This window comes from Coffea arabica, chromosome 11c, assembly GCF_036785885.1.
Source record: "Coffea arabica cultivar ET-39 chromosome 11c, Coffea Arabica ET-39 HiFi, whole genome shotgun sequence".
Lineage (NCBI taxonomy): Eukaryota > Viridiplantae > Streptophyta > Magnoliopsida > Gentianales > Rubiaceae > Coffea > Coffea arabica.
In genome coordinates this window covers 26,160,117-26,178,429 of record NC_092330.1, presented here as the reverse complement: position 1 = coordinate 26,178,429, position 18,313 = coordinate 26,160,117, and the positions used below count along the sequence as shown (strand labels likewise).

General features: G+C 36.5%; 1 protein-coding gene across 4 annotated transcripts; it reads right to left on the bottom strand.

The window, feature by feature from the left end:
* Nucleotides 1-8,788: 8,788 nt before the first annotated feature.
* On the bottom strand, nt 8,789-15,454 carry LOC113715376 (large ribosomal subunit protein uL29m). 4 transcript variants are annotated; one of them, XR_011823133.1, is made up of 5 exons: nt 15,251-15,454; nt 14,570-14,759; nt 13,396-13,553; nt 9,720-13,026; nt 9,028-9,578 (listed from the first exon to the last, which is right to left on the bottom strand). XR_011823133.1 is itself a non-coding variant. In XM_027239560.2 (4 exons), exons 2-4 carry the CDS (start codon nt 14,742-14,744, stop codon nt 8,996-8,998), a joined length of 441 nt encoding a protein of 146 aa, XP_027095361.1. In that variant the 5' UTR covers nt 14,745-14,759; nt 15,251-15,442; the 3' UTR covers nt 8,789-8,995. The 4 variants fall into 4 exon arrangements, 3 of the variants coding, with proteins under 3 accessions (XP_027095361.1, XP_027095362.1, XP_071927122.1); XM_027239560.2 differs by lacking the exon at nt 9,720-13,026 and having other exon boundaries at nt 8,789-9,103; nt 15,251-15,442; XM_027239561.2 differs by lacking the exons at nt 9,720-13,026; nt 15,251-15,454 and adding an exon at nt 14,976-15,171 and having other exon boundaries at nt 8,789-9,103.
* Nucleotides 15,455-18,313: the final 2,859 nt, after the last annotated feature.

The following is an 18,313-nucleotide window of genomic DNA, read 5'->3' as shown; positions in this document are numbered from 1 at the left end:
TAATAGATAGGGTTTGGAGGAGCATTCAATGAAGACCTGTCGAAATCATGTGCCTAACTAGCAAATGTAATAGTTAGGGTTTTAATTGTCTTATGTGTCTTGCATGCTTAGTTGCTTTGTGTTAATTTGCTTTGTTAGGGCCTTGCATCTAGTCGAGCATGCTAAATGTTATGTGCTATGTTTTATGAGTGTTTGGCATGTCTACTCGCTTTCCATAGCCATGAATGAATGTGATGGATGAATGTACGTTTCCGCTAGTCCAACGCTAGTAGGAATTCATAGAATGGGCTAGTCCAACGCTAGACCCTTAGGGATTTCCCCTCGTTAGTACATATTTGCGTGTTCATTACATGTCATGCATTTTTCTTAGTTTATCATTTGGCATGCTCCTCGAAACCCTTTTCCCTTCATTTTAGGGCTTTTGCATCTCATGCTAGTTATAGGGTTCATTTGCTTGAGAGTCCCCTTAAATATGGGATATAGACGAGTGTGGCTTTTTCCTAAGCCTTAGCACGCTTGTATTCCCTCCATAAAATGGCAAATTGAGTCACGATTTAGGTCTCCCCGTACCCAATATGCATGAATTCCCTAAGCTCATGCATTTTTAAATCCACTCTATCATTTTATACCCCCATCACACTTTCATTTTTTTCCTCCTCATTTTGCACACGTGCACCTTTATGTTGCTTCACTTGCACACGAACACTTTTATCATCACTTGCACACATGTAATTCATATTATCATTTCACACACCGCACCTTGCCCACTCACGTGCACATTTTCACTTATATATTATTGCCTTTTATTACTTTTTCAAACTCATGTCCTCACATTGCATACATGCATTCCATTCATTTGCATCCCACTCGCATTATTCGTGACTTCTTCAAAGGATAGTTATTGGGCTTCACAATTAATGTGATTGGTACCACTCAACCTTTGAAGAGAAATTTTCCCCAATACCCCTAGGTCTAGGGTTTGCATTCATATAGTGCATCCAAATGTAATAAATTCTTTGGTTAAAACAAGAAAATCTTTGATTAAATCATACAACTAGCCTTGGCTAGGTCAAAGGGGTGCTTTGGATTTTATCCTTGCCTTCCCCTTTGTCAAATGTGACTCCCGAACCTTTTTCTTTGGTTTACGTAGACTAGGAGTCGTTTAAAAAGGGTTTTCTCATTACTTTTTCCTATTTTTCTTTAAAAATACATTTTTTAGGTGACTTGGTACACCTTAACTCATTACCAAGTGGTGACTCCGTATTTTGTTTCAAAAACCCTTTTTAAACTATAATTTTGGATCAAATCGTCGCATTCTCAACCCCCATTTAGACCCATTTTTCTTTTAAATCACAATTCATTTTCCAATCACAAATTGAATCAAAAAATACACATTTTTAACCTATTTATTTATTTATCAAAAAAATGGGGCGCGACATATCATAAATAACCTTGTTAGATAAAAATGATAAAAGGTTCAACCTATATTTTGTGCAACCAAATTTAGACAATTGGTTGACTACATTTTTTACTTTTATTTTGGATAGGAATTGCATATGTTACATCCGATAGCAAAATCAAAAACTTGTACTGTTGTTGTTTCATTTACTAAATTTATTAACCATTTTTAGCCTAACAATTGGATAAGTTGTTTTCAGTCGTAATGATTTAAAATGTTTGTTTCATTTTTAATTTTATTATTTAACTTGTTAGGCCTTTAGATTGTAAATTGATTTTTTTTTTATTTTTGGATTGCATATTTCTAGAGAAAGGGAGTTTTTCAGAGCTTCTTTGGAGGGTCTAGAGTAAAAACTTGATGAAGAATTTATAAATGTATAGAGATAGAAATGATAATATGTGAAATTGAGGCATTTGTCTAGATAATTGCATAATCTGAAAACACAAATAATAGATATAGAAACCAGAGTAGATCTTGGAGATAAAGAAAAAGGAATTTACAATAGTAATTTAGATTAGGATAATACATAATCAAAATACATGCGGACCAAAAAACTCCTATTCCCTCTTAAATGTTAAGGTTGTGTGGATCATCAAGGTGTTAGAGTTTGAAATAATTTAAATTTTGAATTGATGAGAATATAGTCTGCAATCAATATTTTGAAATCAACTAATTACATTTTAGGAATTAAAATAAATAGAAAATCTACAAAAAAAAAAAAAGGAATTGAGAGTTTGGCGGTCTAGGAAGGTTCCTAACCAAAAACCCCTTCTGTAATTTATATAGATATAGATATTGATATTTAGATGCAATCATTTCCAAAAGTTGAATTAGTGGATTCAATTATTATCAATATGTTATCGTAGGCTTAGTTGGGAAGAAAAACCATATTTATATTATCCCAATACTTTCTGAAAGCAAAATGAGTAGATCCAGATACTTTCTCAGGTGTGAGGGCAGAGAGCGACTCGGCTACGCTCATCCGGCTGATTGATTCGGGGGCATTGGCAAGCTGGCCACTGTTTAACGTTCTGCGGAAGATGCGGGGTTTACTGGCAGAGTTGGGAGTTGCGCTCAGTCATGTATATCGCCAGGCTAATTTGGTCGCGGATGCTCTTGCTTCGTCCCAGTTGGGCCATGACATGATGTACAATGGTGAAGCTATGCTTCTCCCTAGGATTAAGGCAATTTTGAGGCAAGATAGGTTAGGAGTTCCTTATGTCAGGCAGGCAATAGAGTAGGATGTTCAACAATTCCCTGTACTATTTTGAGTTTAATAAATATTTAGTATTTAAAAAAAAAAAAAAAAGAGTAGATCCAGATATCCAATTTTTTATTCTTTCTATTTTATGTCTCAAGGGGCAGGATAAGCACATAAACAGAAGGGGTGGGCTCACTGTAAATTTCAAACATTATTATCCATTTCCTGGATTGAGGAAACTTTACCCATGGAAATTTAATCTTCTGGTGATTACTAAAAATATTGGGTCCACCTCTTATCCCTATGTCCTTTTTTCTTTTGGAAAAACTTAATTATGTTTCGATTGTTAACAAACCTATCTCAATTTTATATTTAGGAAATCGATGTAGAACATCACCTAGGATCACTGCCGAATTCTTTAGAGCTCAGCCTCAGACCCCAAGCCGGCCAGACTCGAGATTTTGAAGGTCATTCTGCCTTCAATCCGGTCTGGGATCCGCCCCTGTGGAGCTCCGGACTTGCTCTGGATCCTCAAGGCGGCAAAATGTGCATTTTTTTTTTGTCTTTTATTCGTTTTATTGGTGTTTTCTTTTTCATTTCAATTCCGAACACTTTCAGCCGAAGCATTTGAGTCCCTTTAGGTTTATTTGGCAACTTATAATAGATTTTCACGTACTAATTTTTTGAATTGTTGATTTATTCAATATTTCTTGTGTACTCACAAGTGTTTAAGATTCGTTTGAATCTTGTTATTGAGGGTTTTATCAATTTTTGGATTAGTTTGTGTAACTTTTCCTGCCACACACTTCTCCGTCAAAATCAATGTATTAATCCTAGGGATAATTTCAGAAATCTCCCTCAAGGTTTTTGACAATTACATTTAAATACCCTCTAATATTAAAAATTACACTTCCCTCCCTTTTCATATGGATGTGACCAAATGTCACCATCAATAACTTCCAAATGACTAAATTGCCCTGAAAAAGTTGTACATTTTCTGCTATTAGAAAAATGAGAAAATGAAATTGAATCAATTAAAAATTTTTTAATGCTTCTTGGCGCCATTTGCAGGTGATATAAGAACTTGAGGTGCCAATTGGTTACACAGTACCAAGAGAAACCAATCTACTTTTGAAAGGAATGGACTCAAGAAACCAAAGCTTCCTCTAGTTGGTGATCCTTCATCCGGTGAAGAATTTGGGCAAAAAAAGTGCATTCTGGTTAAAGCCATAGACTCTTTCTTTTATTCTGGTCACATCCTTAAGTCTATGAACCATACACTGATTTCCCTTATTCCTAAAGTTCTGAACCCCATTGATATGAAGCACTATAGGCCTATTAGTCTGTGTAATGTAGTGTATAAAATTATATCCAAAATCCTGGCCAATAGGCTTAAATCTGTGCTAAATTTTTGTATTAGTAAAAATCAAGCTGCTTTTATTCCTGGAAGACAAATTCTAGATAATGTCATTCTTTCCCATGAACTTCTTCATTTCATGAAAAATAAAAGACAAGGGAAAGATGGGTATATGACAGTTAAACTAGACATGTCTAAAGCCTATGACAGAGTAGAATGGAACTTTTTGGATGCTGTGATGGTTAAAATGGGCTTTTGTGGTATGTGGAGAACATGGATCATGAACTGCTTGAATACTGTAACTTTCTCCTTCAACATCAATGGACAGCCTAGGGAATACATTACTCCTATGAGGGGCATTAGGCAGGGGGATCCGCTTTCACCATACTTATTTCTTCTGTGCTCTGAAGGTTTTTCAAATCTGCTAAGACAAGCTGCTGAGAGGAGAAAGCTTTTTGGCATGAAAATAAGCAAAGGTGGACCATGTCTTACTCATCTATTTTTTGCGGATGACTCACTGATTTTTTGTAAAGCTAACAGTGGACAAGCAAGGGAACTGATGACCATATTAAAGCAATATGAGAAGGGATCAGGCCAGAGCATAAATCTGGAAAAGTCCTTTGTCTTTTTTAGCAAAAATATGAACTCTGAGGAGAAGGCAGTGGTGACTCAACAACTGGGAAGCATACAGACAGCTTCACAAGGAAAGTACATCGGACTTCCGATGGTGATTACTAGATCAAAAGAACAGATTTTTGGTTTTATCAAGGACAACATCAGAAATAGAGCAAGCAACTGGAAAAGTAAGATGCTTAGTCAAGCAGGGAAGGAAGTCATGATTAAAGCTATATCCATGGCCATGCCAGTCTACACAATGTCATGCTTCAAACTCTCTAACAAGCTGTGCAGAGAGATAAGCTCTATAATGGCAAAATTCTGGTGGGGAAATTCTGAGGAAAAGAACAAGATACACTGGTGTTCTTGGGAGAAGATGACTCAAGGTAAAAAGTGGGGAGGGCTGGGCTTTAAAGAACTATAGAGCTTTAATAAAGCTCTTCTAGGGAAACAAGTATGGAGAATCCTGACCAACCCCAACTTACTGGTGAGCAAAGTGTTGAAGGTGAAATATTTCAACAATGAATCCATTCTCAAGTGCAAAGTACCAAAACAGTCCTCTTGGATGTGGCAAAGTCTAATGGATTCAAGAGACCTGGTGCAGGAGGGAACAAGAAGAAAGGTGGGAAATGGCAGAAGTATAAACATCTGGAACGATGGGTGGATACCAGGAAATAAGGATGGTAGAGTGCAAACAGACAAACCTCCCAACTGTGATGTGTCTAAGGTTGAAAATTTGATTAGGGGTTTCCGATGGAACAGGTACGTAATTTTTTCAACTTTCAACAAAAAAGATGCTGAAAGATCCTGCAGATACCTGTTAGCTTGTCAGGGAGAGAGGACAGCAACTATTGGATACATAGTGAAACTGGTCAATACACTGTAAAGTCGGGTTATAAACTTTTGTGTGACTGGAGTGAACAAAGGAAAAACAAAGAAGAAGCTCTGGGGGAAACAAGTGTGACAAGCAATTTCAGCAACATATGGAAGAAGTTATGGAAGCTAAATGTAAAAGGAAAATTGAAACATTTTTTGTGGAAGTGCATTAAAGGAATTCTACCAGTGAACTACCAGGTCTACAAAAGGACAGGGAAGGGTGATCCAATTTGCAAAGGATGTGGCGAACAAGTGGAAACCATAGAGCATATGCTGCTTAGCTGCAGGAGAGCTAGGGAGGTGTGGAAGATGGCACCAATTTAGTGGGATGGGATATTGGCACAGTCAGGTAACTTTTCCTATTGGTGGAATGAAGTAGTGGAAGCAGCAAAAAGGAAACAAGGTCAGAGCCACATTGAGCTAACAACCAACATACTTTGGCAAATTTGGAAGGCAAGGAATGAATGGCAATACAACTCAAAGCAGAAACACCCTTCGAAGATTGTTCACAAAGCTCAAAAAGATTGGCAGGAGCAGGTGTTAGCAAAGGAAAAACAAGAACCAATGAGCAATTTTGAAACATCCAGAGGACCTATGGAAGATGTTCAAGCACGAGATGAAGCAAATGAAGTCAATCTGCACATAGCTGTCTATGAGGATAACGACACCAGATGGCTGGGAAGGGGAGTGGTGGCAAAGAATCACAGGGGACAAGTGAAAACAGCTTGGGCCATGAGGGACAAAGGTACAAACATTTCAATATTGGAATTAGCTGAGACAGTAAGGTTAGCTTTAATTAAGGCTAGAGGAAAGAATTGGCCAGAACTGAAGGTTTATATCCCCCACAAGCAGCTTCTGTCATCGTTGATGTCAAGGAAAACTAAAGACATTAGACTGGCAACTATGATAGATGACATCGCCAACTTAGGCTCTTTGTTTCAAAAATACTCATTTTGTTTAGATATAGCAAATGACAATATAAGTAAATCTGTGAGTGCTTATGCTGTAGGCATATGTGTTGATGAGGAATGGAACAATCCTCAAGGTGTCTAACACCTTTGTAAAGTTTCTTGGAGCCGTTGCTCTACAAGTGTATAGTTATGTTTTTGATCAATATATTCCTATCGTTTCAGGAAAAAATATATATATATAGCTATTTCAGCTCCATCAACATCACTACAGGTAAAAGATCAAATTGTTTTAATTTATTGAACTTATTTAGAAGTTTTTTTAAGTACCATATCTTGTTGATCATCTTAATACTTGTCATATTACCATTGAAGCTCCGCACAATAGCATGTGGCCAAGATATAGGTGTTAGATTGCTTGTAAAAGTAGGCTAAAGGGATAATCCTCATATGTAGGTGTTCATTGTCTAATGTAGATGAATCAGAGGTTATGTCTATTGTGGTTGATTTTGACATGCATGTGGTGTGCTTGATGTTTTCGGGAGCAAGTGTTCTGGACATAGACTAATGATGAAGCCTGCTCCTACACTGTACTGTACTGATAGTTCATTGTTGATTATCTGAAGAATTTGTGCTGAGATTTTAGTAGAAATAAAGATGTTTGATCATTGATTAGGGCCTTAGTCAACTGGACCTTGCATGTTTAATTGAATAGCTTTATTTTCCGTTCATGCGAGAAAAATTTCTCATTCTCTGACTTTGTAATGGACAATGAGCATCATTAAACTGGAATTAATCATTATATGAAATTCTAATACTTGAAAGTGTGAAAACAGGATGCCTAGTGTAGTTGTCCATGAATTCTTCACTACAAAGACAAAAATTTCTCATTCTCTGAATTTGTAATGGACAATGAGCATCATTAAGCTTGAATTAATCATTATATGCAATTCTAATGCTTGAAAGTGTGAAAACAGGATCCCGAGTGTAGTTGTCATGACACTATTCTTCACTACAAAGGGAAGAAAATTATAATTCCCAATGTGGATCCTGATGAGTATTCTTACATAGTGCTTCTTAATGATGTTTATGAAAGAGCACTTCATGAAGTTCCTGGGAATTTTAATAATCTGTTACATTTGAGATGTGTTGTTCCAAGAAGTGGCAAAACTATGGATGTGAACACTGAGGAAGTTGTTTTTGAAATGTTCAAGAGGCATGAAAATGAGCTGTTTTTGGATTGGATGAAGAACTTTTGAAAATGGTTCCAAACCCAGTGCTTGCTGTGCTGTTCCTGTATCCCATCACGCCACAGACTGAAGAAGCAAGAATAAAAGAAGACAGCTTGATCAAGGATCCTAGTGCTAGAGTATACTTTATGAAACAAACTGTCGGAAATGCCTGTGGAGCAATTGAGCTTCTTCATGCCGTTGGGAATATTACTTCAGAGATAAATCATGCCGAGGGCTCATACCCGGACAAGTTCTTTAAACTACGGCAAACATGAACCCAGAGGAACGTGCAACATTCCTTGAAAATGATAGAGAAATGGAAGTTGCTCATCCTGTGGCAGCTACTGGTGGTGACAAAGAGGCTAGAGACAACGTGGACACCCACTTTATTTGTTTAACATGTGTGAATGGACAACTTTATGCGCTTGATGGAAGGAGGTTCGGACCAGTTTGACATGGTTCTTCCTCTTCAAGCAGCTTGTTGCATGAAGCAGCTAAAGTTATTCGGAAGATGATCGAGAAAAACCCAGATTCACTGAACTTCAACGTGATGGCCATTTCAAAAAGGGTTTGAGGAGAATAGACGATGCAACATGAACATCCATTGCTGCCATTGAGAAGCTGACCCACCTGACTCGCCTATAAGCTTCTTGGCCTAAACCTGGAGCACTGTTATTTCGCGCTCGTCATTACATGTAATGACAGAATCAGCTTTACTAGAAGTCAGCTAGTTTTATTAAGCCCTGGAAGAAGTCAGCTGTAACTCCAAAGTTACCAAGTTCTAGTTTTGACTGATAATTAAATAATGACTCGTTACTGCTCCTACATACAATGAGGGCAAATTTGGTACAAAATTATGTATCAGCACTTTTTCTCAAATTTTAAGAAAGCTTTTACTGACAGGGACTAAAATTGTTATCAAATATGTCATTCAAGGGGAGGAGAGTGTAATTTTTCATATTAGAGAGTATTTAAGTGTAATTGTCAAAAACCTTGAGGGAGGTTTCTGAAATTATCCCTTAATCCTAATCTCAAAACATGGAACCTTAACCATGGTGAGTGAAAATTGGGCGTTTCAAGGCAGTCCAATTAATAAACTGAACTCTTTTGCAAGGCATTAAGATACATTGCCAACGGTCCTAAAAACAAAAAATCCTTGCAGTTCCATTGAGATACATTAACAATGTGATAGAAAATCCGTCCGTTTATCCGTTTTATCCGAGGACAATATTAGAACACAAAATCCAGAAACCCTACCTTTAGACTACTAAAATAAGAGCATGGATCAGAGATATCCCCAAGTCCAACTGTAAAAGCAAGTAAGCCTGTAGTACTAAACTGAGGATATTATAGAGCATTTATCATTCTTTTCATCTCCGCTGACCTCCTCGGATCTGGTTCTTCAATTGCTCTCTCAGTCAGTACATGCTTTATTCGGCACATCGATTTCCTTACCTGCAATATGGTAGAACGAATCAGTTAACATCCTTACTGTTGTGAATAAACGGTATACTGAAGCTTATTGCTGTGGACATCAAACTGAATTTGTATAACACAATCCTTCCATCTGTGGCTGCAATGCCTCTTACTTTGCTAATACAAAATCAGAGTATAAATTCCTGTTGGTCAATGAAACAGATAGACAAACGACAATCATCCAGAAAGGCACTCATTCTTTTACGTACTTTGACCAAGGACATAGATGCCTGTTGATTAGTCCTGTTTCACCCACAAAACAGCGAATATTCAGAAGCGATAGTATGACATCTTCCTGGAGGAAATCAAACCTCAAATCCAAGATTTTTCTAGTCATCACAAGACCTTTACTATTGCTTCTTGCTTCTTAACTAATGGTCATGTAATTACTGCTTTACAAGGTCTAACATCATCACTTCAAAGCTACTCAAACTGCATCACTGGAAACTCAATCCTACAGTGAGAAGCCCACTTTCAGCAAAAGACATGAGAGAACAAAATGGAAAGTGAGAGAGATACATCACGGAGAGGTGCTTATTTACTTTCATACGGTCTGTGGGAGAGTTGGAAGAGGGTTGGGAAGAGAAAACATTACATGATAGTGTTCACCTCTCCGCAACTGATGAGGCACAAGTTCGCTACAAAAGTTCTGGTGCATTAGCAATAAGTATAACCTCCTAGAATATTGACCCATTGAGGATATCAAAACTTCCAAACAGAGGAATTAAGTCCAGATTCTGTCTAAACCAAGGCCGCAATCAAGTCAGTATAGCATGCATTAATAGTTTAAGTCCTTAATTTCCTAATGAATTAAAAATCTTACTCCCTTAATTCTAATCTTAATGTCATGATTTTGTTTTTGGTATTCCGGTGTCATGATATTATTATGATTATAAATTTTTATGGACTAAAAGATACAAGTTCTCCTAAATATGGTGTAAATAGGTTCATCCGTTCTCTTCTGTAGTTATTTCTAACTGCGGAGACTAATTAACTTCAGAGATGATCAATATCTCGAAAGAAATGGCATTCTTTCACATTGTTATAAAAGGCGGAAAAAATCAACACGAGCAAGTAAACATTTTCAGGGATAATGAAGAAAAATGAAGAATGAAAGGAAGGGCACTTAGACTATAGGACCTTCACAAGCAGAGTTCGTGCCTCAGCTTAACGAACTAATTGGAAAGCAGCAATCAAACTTTCATTCAGCCAAGACTTTTGAATGCATGTTCCTTTTTTTTTAACTTTTTTTTTAAATTCCCCATATGGCATGTTAATATCAACAAACTGCTTGGTGGAGCACTGCCAGTGGCCAATAACATTGATACATGGAACAAAGGTGCATTTTTAGGAGGCCAAAACAGTAGACAAATTAATATTTCAGAATTATCATCTGTCGAACAAACAAGCCTAGAGCTAATAACATCTGAGGATACAAGCCTATTGTACTTTTGCTATTAAATCGCCATATGGTCAACCAAATGCAACAACATGTAAGCGAAAGAACAAAATCTGCTATTAGTCTTCTCATAAGCAATTACAGTTCCAAAATTAGCTCACAAACTTTACTGAATGTCATGGCACATTTCACACAATCATATGGGAAAAAGAAAAATAAGCTTTCTACACTCACTAGAAGGCCTCTGCAACAAGGTTGATTCAGGATGAAGAAGCCATTGAATTTACAGAAAGCTAAGAAGACAGAAATGACAAACGCCAGAATATGAAACCCAACATGATAAAGTAGTAGTTTGGAGTTTTGGACAATGTAAATATATATATATATATATATCTTTTCAAAAAAAGATGAAATAGGTGAAAGCCAAGCTACTTGCAGGTATGCAGGATTATTTCAAATAGCCAAACCAATTTCTTGTGTTATACAGGCTGGTAGAAAGATCATCAATGTGACCTAAGGATTAAAGGTCATATACAGGACATAAAACACAACTTTGCACAGCATTGGAGAATGAAAATATGACATAAGACTGAATCATTTGTGGTTGTCATCACCAAATACCCCCATACTTAACTATAAATTCCAGTAATTAACAAAGTTAAAAAGCCAAAATATCAGTTAAATCAGACGGTATTCAATGGCTCAAAGTCACTCACCACAAATGTGGTAAATGAGTTGAGATAGCAGTAATCTTGCAAGTCTTGTACTTGTTGGAAAAAAGTTCTGACTTATGTACAAATTATGGCTCTGTCAACCTTTGAAAATCATGAAGCAGCTGAACTAGAAGATTGGAGCAACAAAATAGGCACAAGAGTAAAGATACAAAGCTCTCTAGTTTATAGAGCATTTGAAAGCTTTTGGAAAAAGCATTTCTACACTTGTCTGTTCTGACAAGGAAAAACTAAGAAGAAATAAGAACCCTCAGTGCTAGGGTAACAGAATGGATGCATGATGACTAAAGGCTCAAAGCATATGTCACACTCAGGCTTCAAGAAGAAGAGGATAAGAAGGAACCAGCTTTGGCGATGGCATAGCCATTAGCCAGTGCAATTCAGAACTAAACAACTATCTTGTTCTCTAGAAGTAAGAATTTTATGCACTGTGACTATTATTTCCAAGTTGAAATTCCCCAATCATGTCAAAATTTCCACTCTGACAAATTTAGGTCTCAGGGCTCTCTTAATCCATGAATGTCCATCATTATGTTAATTATTACTTTTTTCCTCTATACTTCTGTAACATTCATGCCATAGAAATACAACAGCCAAAAGATTAAGCGGGACAGTTTTGAATACAAGCATCATACTCACCTAAAGCTACTCCAGCATACCCAATTAATTTTACCTGACCAGAAATTCATAAAAGAGTAGATCCGCTTACCATTCATTTGAACTAAGAAATTGGAACTAGGAAAGACCATAAATGTAAAACAAAAAGTTCATTGCTAAAACATGAAGCATATTAAGGAAAAAGGTCAGAAAACCCCAACCTACTTGTAATGGAGCAAGGAAACTATTTAATTAACTCATTGGTAATTCCAAACATAGAAAACACAACCATTTATAGAATTCAATTTTTTCCAACCTTTCAAGATAAGCTTTTAGTTGAAAAAATAAGAAGAAAAATAAATTTCCAATCATACAGAATTACAATATGCCATTTGTTGATTGAAAAACACAATGTCAGTATTAAAAATTTTGCTGATAAGATCATTTTCAGACAACATATTCGGAAAGATTGAATTATGATATTAATTCCTTTGAGGTTGACAAGAATAAAGATATTATACAGAAGAACTATGAAAAACATGTTCCTAGAACATGCTGTTTCTTCTAGCAATACTGTCAGGTGAAAAGTATGAGAACTTTTTTCTAAAGAAACATGTATCTGACAGATTGTGTTTCTTCTAGGACTTTTGTCAGCAATGAATATGAGGATATGTTTCCTCCAATTAGGTCCCCTTTCTCTCTCTCTCTCTCTCTCTCTCTCTCTCTCTCTGTCACACACACACACGCACTCTATCTCCCCCCAGGATTACTGTGAGCTGCAAAATAGGAGAGCTTTTTTCAAACGAAAAATATATCTGACAGATTGTGTTTTCTAGGACTAATATCAGCAGCAAAACTCGAGTATATTTCTCCTCTAAGTTGAATCCCTCTCTAATAGGTCTCTCTCTCTTCCCCCCAGGTCCCCCAGGGCTACCATCAGCCACAAAACCTGAGGATTATATTTTTTTCTTTTTCTCCAGAGAAACATATATCAGGCAGACAGTGTTTCTCCTATCAGGTCCTCTCTCTTCACCCCCCCTCCCCCGGCGAGTCCCCTCACTGTACAACTACATTTTCAAATACAAAAATGATTTTTTTCTTGGGAGAAACATGTATCTGGCAGATAGTGTTTCTCCTATCAGGTCCTCTCTCTTCACCCCCTGCTTCTCCCATACCTTCAAGTGAAAAAAACTGTCTATTAAGTAGAATCGTAATCCTAGGAATGTTTCGTAAAGCAGAAAAAGGTGATAGGCTCTGTAGAATTGCTTTCACCTTGTATCAGACAAAGTTTCATGATTAACCAAAGCGATGATGTTCATCACTGCATAAGTATCGAGAAGTTTTCTAGCATAATAAAACTGGGGAAAAAAACTGAAATTGGTTGCTTATTACAATAAAATGCAGAAGATTATAGCAAAGAAACTTTTTCAAGTAAATTGGATTTTATTCTTTAACATAAATGGCACAAATGGCTATATAACAGCACCAGAAAAAGCATTTGAAAAATGAAAGAAAAACAGCAAATTGGAGAATACATAATCTACCTTGGAGATACGTTCTGGATTTGCAAAACGTAGGTTCTGAGCATGAAGCATCTGGCGTTGGGTCATCAACATGTTTTTCTCCTTTAATAGAACAAACCATAACTTCTGAAGATCATCCCATGATTTAAGGCGCAATTCAGAAGCTTTCCAGCCCCTACCTAAATGATAAAATCAGCAGTTATTTTGAATACACAACTGACAAGAAAGGAGTGGTAACAGTATGTTCCATGAACATAAGTTTAACAAAATGCCATACGCTGCAAATACACCATAGAGCAGAATGCAACCTTTTCATTTATTAACCAAGAAAAAACAAGGTCCATAAGCTATATGCTGTAACTGAGATGGAGCAACCAGCAAGAAAAGAAAGTGCAACTGATTTACAATACCTAAAAATTTATTAATTTGAGGATAATCATCTAACAACGGCCTAGGTAACACTAAAAGAGCTCAAGACCCAACAAGCATGGGTGTACAATTATCTCATGCCATCTCTCTCTGGAAAATAAAGGGTGCTTTCTAGAACTCAAGTTTCCACATATCCTGCTATATCATAGACCTTAACTGGTTGGAAAAAGTATAAAGCAACATAGAGTTGCAATAAGAAGAAATATTTGCTGCTGTCTTTTTTATATGTATAGGTTTACTTTGCTGAAATAAGCTATCTTAATTTAATAAAATAAACAAGAACTCAAAAATAGCTCTTTATCTAAATTATTTTAGCATCTTTATAAGAATGATTCAGAAAATAGAACATACCATTATCAAGGAAAAAGTAAAAAGAAAAAAAAAAATCCTAGTCATAAATGCTAAGTCATGCTCAAGGCTGTTTCTAAATGTTGTTTGACATCCAAAGCATCAGAAGCACCATTTTAAGAGGTTGTCACTGCAATCCTCAAAGGAATTGTCAAAGCTTAAGACAGATCAGCTGAATTATTACACCTCCAGAACACAATGCAAAAAAAAGAGATCCTTTTCACTTCTGACATTAATACTTAAGCTTAGATACTACAAGGAGATGCTATACAAACCACAAAGTATTTGTAGAATTTAAGACTGCACCAGTACTTTATTTCCATGGTCAATTTCGGGCTCCAACTTATTAACTTCAGTTTCTTCAATTACATGAAAACCAAAGAACTCAGGATATGATACAGAGAAGAGGTGTTTATACCATATACAACAGGCTTGTCATCATCTGGACTTCTGTCAGCCTCGAAGAAATTCTCAAGAGGGTTATGTTTAGTCCTAGCAGTGGAAGCAGCAGCTGCAGCTGCAGAAGATGCGGATGAAGTGTCAGCCTTGACTGCAGCAAAAAGCGTCCTACCAATTGCTCTGATTGCAGACATTGTCTAGATTGCTCTCTGCAAACATAAGCAAATGAAATAAAAGAGCCATTGAAATTAACAAAAAAATTAAAACCCAAAACTAAAAAAAGAATTAAAAAAAAATTTTCCTCATTCAAAATCAATTGAAAAACCATAAACATAAAAGAAGAAATAAGTGGGATTGCAGCAGTGCTAAAACTTATTCATAGAAAAAAACTAAGGATCGAAGCAGTGCTAAAATTTTTCTCTCACTATTTTAGTAAGAATCTAAATCTGTTCAGAGCAGAAATGGGTCTTTAAATATGGAAAAAGCCCATATCAATTGCTGGATTAAGAACCCAAAATTCTTAGAAGAGACTATCGGTAATTCATCGAATAGGTAGTGCGCAAGAAAATTAGCGCATATGAGCAAAAATTATGCGGATTACTGAATTTCGGCTCTTAAAATGGGCAATCCTTCAACACCCCAAGACTAATTACCACAAAAAAAAAAAAGAAAAAATAAAGAAAAAAGAATGACGAATTACCGTTAGTTCTTGCTCAGCAAAACTAGAGAAAGAGTTTGCCGGACGAGCCAGCTGAAATGATTTTCTTTTTCTTGTTCTTGGAAACTTGGCGCCTAACGTTGGAAATTTGGGCTGATCCAGGTTTTACAATCACATATTGAGCCCCTTTACGTTGCACTTCAGCCCAGAAAAAAAAAAGGCCCGAAAATTGCAATACCAAATTGAATATCCAGAGGGGTTCACCTTCTTTATTTCCTTGTATCATCCTTTTTTTATTACTTTTTTTCTCCCCTTTATTTTGTACCTGGGATAGCCGCTTTCAGGATTGGAGTCTTTAAGGTTTTTAAAATTGAAATCCTACCTATGGTCCCTTTTGAAAGTCATAGGATCAAATCATAGATGGATCATAGAATCATAAGTACCTACTAAAAAATATGAAAAAAATTAACATTTTATTTATTTATAAGCTTATTGTTCATGAATAGTTGAAAACATGTGCAAATGTTAGTTAGAAAAAATAAATTTGTTCAGCTAAAATGTATGTATCCTAGCATTATATGCTAATTGATAAACGTTCAAGTTTCGGAATTTATTTTATTTTTAGACTTCAAATATGAAAAATAAATATCATTGATATGAATTCATGACATATAAGGCTACAAATTTTAAATTCGTAAGAATTCTCTTAATTTATATAATATGCACTTGATTCTACAAAATTCTATTCATCTGACTATAGTTTTACAAACTCTAAGAATCTTACTTAGATTGGGATCAAATTTATAAAATTGGATTGTTGAATCATAGGACTATAATAATGCGATTTGAAATTTAGCAACTGTATGGTTTTGATCTAATTTCATCAATAGTTTTGAAGTAGGGAATCATGCCTTCTCCCTAAATAGAGAAAATAAATGTGAATATCATAATAAGCATTGATAGAGTTTTAACTTTTGAAATTGACCTTTAAATTTAGTCTTGATATTGGCAACTACTTATGTCCATTGGAAATAACATTGCTATTCCCTTGCGAACTTAAATTGCACAACCAACATGTAAAACAAAATTTAAAGAAAGAAATAGATAAAATATTTTGATTAGATGAGACACTAATTAGATCGCTCTTTTAAGGTGATTGATGGCATATCACTTTTGGGATACAACAACCCAACCTTCATTGTTGCTTTTTCTAAATCTACACTGTCTAGAGAAGTTAAACCTTTTCAAAACACCTAACTAATGTCAAATATAGTCGTGAGAAGAAGAGAAGTAGAAGATAGTTAGAAGATAATCAAAGTGTGTAAGACTTGGTTGATAGAAAATTCTATTTATAGTTTGGGAAATTAGGGGTTACAATATGCCAACATGAAGTAGAATAAATACCTCATTTTTTCATCTAAAATTTGAAAAAGAATAGGTTCATTATATAATGGCAAGAAACCAATAAATGAGTCCATAAAACTAACTATCATACAATTATTGACACAAATCACATTTTAAAGGTATAAATTACTCTTTTAATTGTTGAATTGTAGTTGAAAATTCATTTCAAAATTTTTAATTTATAGTTTTTGAATTCAAAAAATAGACATGTGAAATTTTTATTATAATATCTTTTTTTAACTTTTTTATTTATTCATGAAATAAGGCAAAACATTCCGCTTACATACGCCTAATTTTCCGAATTGAAGGCAACCCTAATCTATCCAAGCAGGTTGCCCCACGAGCCAGCCTCGAGAACGTACTAAAGCACTCATATACCTTGACTTGCTGCTCAGGATGAGATACCCCCATATTGGACAACGCATCAGCAACTTTGTTAGCCTCCCTATAACAGTGCGAAAATCGAGCCAGATCCTCAATGAACTGCCAAATCTGCCTGACCTCTCGTCGAATTTGCCACGGACACTGAATGTGGCGCTGAAGAATCCCTACTAAGACCAATGAATCTAATTGCACACAGAGATTCCTAAACCCCCAATGGACACACGTTTGAAGACCAATAAGGGGGGCCCGAGCCTCTGCTCAGAGACATGTAGTTTCCCCAAAGTAGGCCGAAAAGGCAATTAGAGATAGGCTAGTTTAATCCCAAAGAACCCCACCGCCTCCATCCACTCCTGGATTACCCTTAGAATAGCCATTTGTATTAAGTATGAGCCACCATGTCTCTTTTGCCTCCCAACGAATAACTTTGAAGACAAACCCACCAGCGGACGAATTCGACCAATCATACAACTGACAAAATGACTGCACTCGAAACACTTGTTTTGTAGTGAACCCCCCCATGGACTGGATCTCCAAGACAATGGCGTGTCAAATGGCAATAGACTGCATCTGGACACCCTCAAACATTGCTTTATTCCTTGCCTTCCAAATCTACCAACAGATTACACTGGGAAGGATGCGGCCAATAAACCGTCGCATCTCAGAATCGTGTGACCGCAACCACCAACCAACTATGCGGGGCCGCAAAGATGATCCTAGAAAGCTAAATCCACATAAACCTCAAAAATAATGCCAGACTGCCGACGCTATGTGGCCACTAGAGAATAAATGCTCGATAGACTCCTCAGATGCCGAATGGCAGCAAAAGCACTTTGAGGGCAAGTGAAAACCAAGTTTGCATAACCTATCCAGTAGCGGCAGCCTCCCCAACAACAATCGCAACATAAAAAATGAAACTTTCAAAGGAAGCCGAGGATGCCAAATCCTAGCAAATACCATCGATGTGTAACGGGCTTGCCTAAAGTCCCGAAAAGCCGAAGCTAGAGAGAAGTTTCCAGATGTCGTGGGCATCCAAATGACTTCAGCTACACCCCCTTCTTCGGGGACCGAGTGCTCTAAAATGGAAGGCACAATCTCGCTTGGCAGTGTCTGATATAAGAAATTCACATCCCAGTGCCTATTGATGATGAAATTTCGGAACGACAAATTGGGACAGTTGACACTTGGAGGAACAAAGCACCACATCTCAACCAGTTGTCCTAACAAAAATGGCACGCCCCGTCTTTGACAACCCATAACATAGAGAACTCCACTTGTCGGCTCACGTTCACCATCCTCCGCCAGACTGCCGAGTCTGTT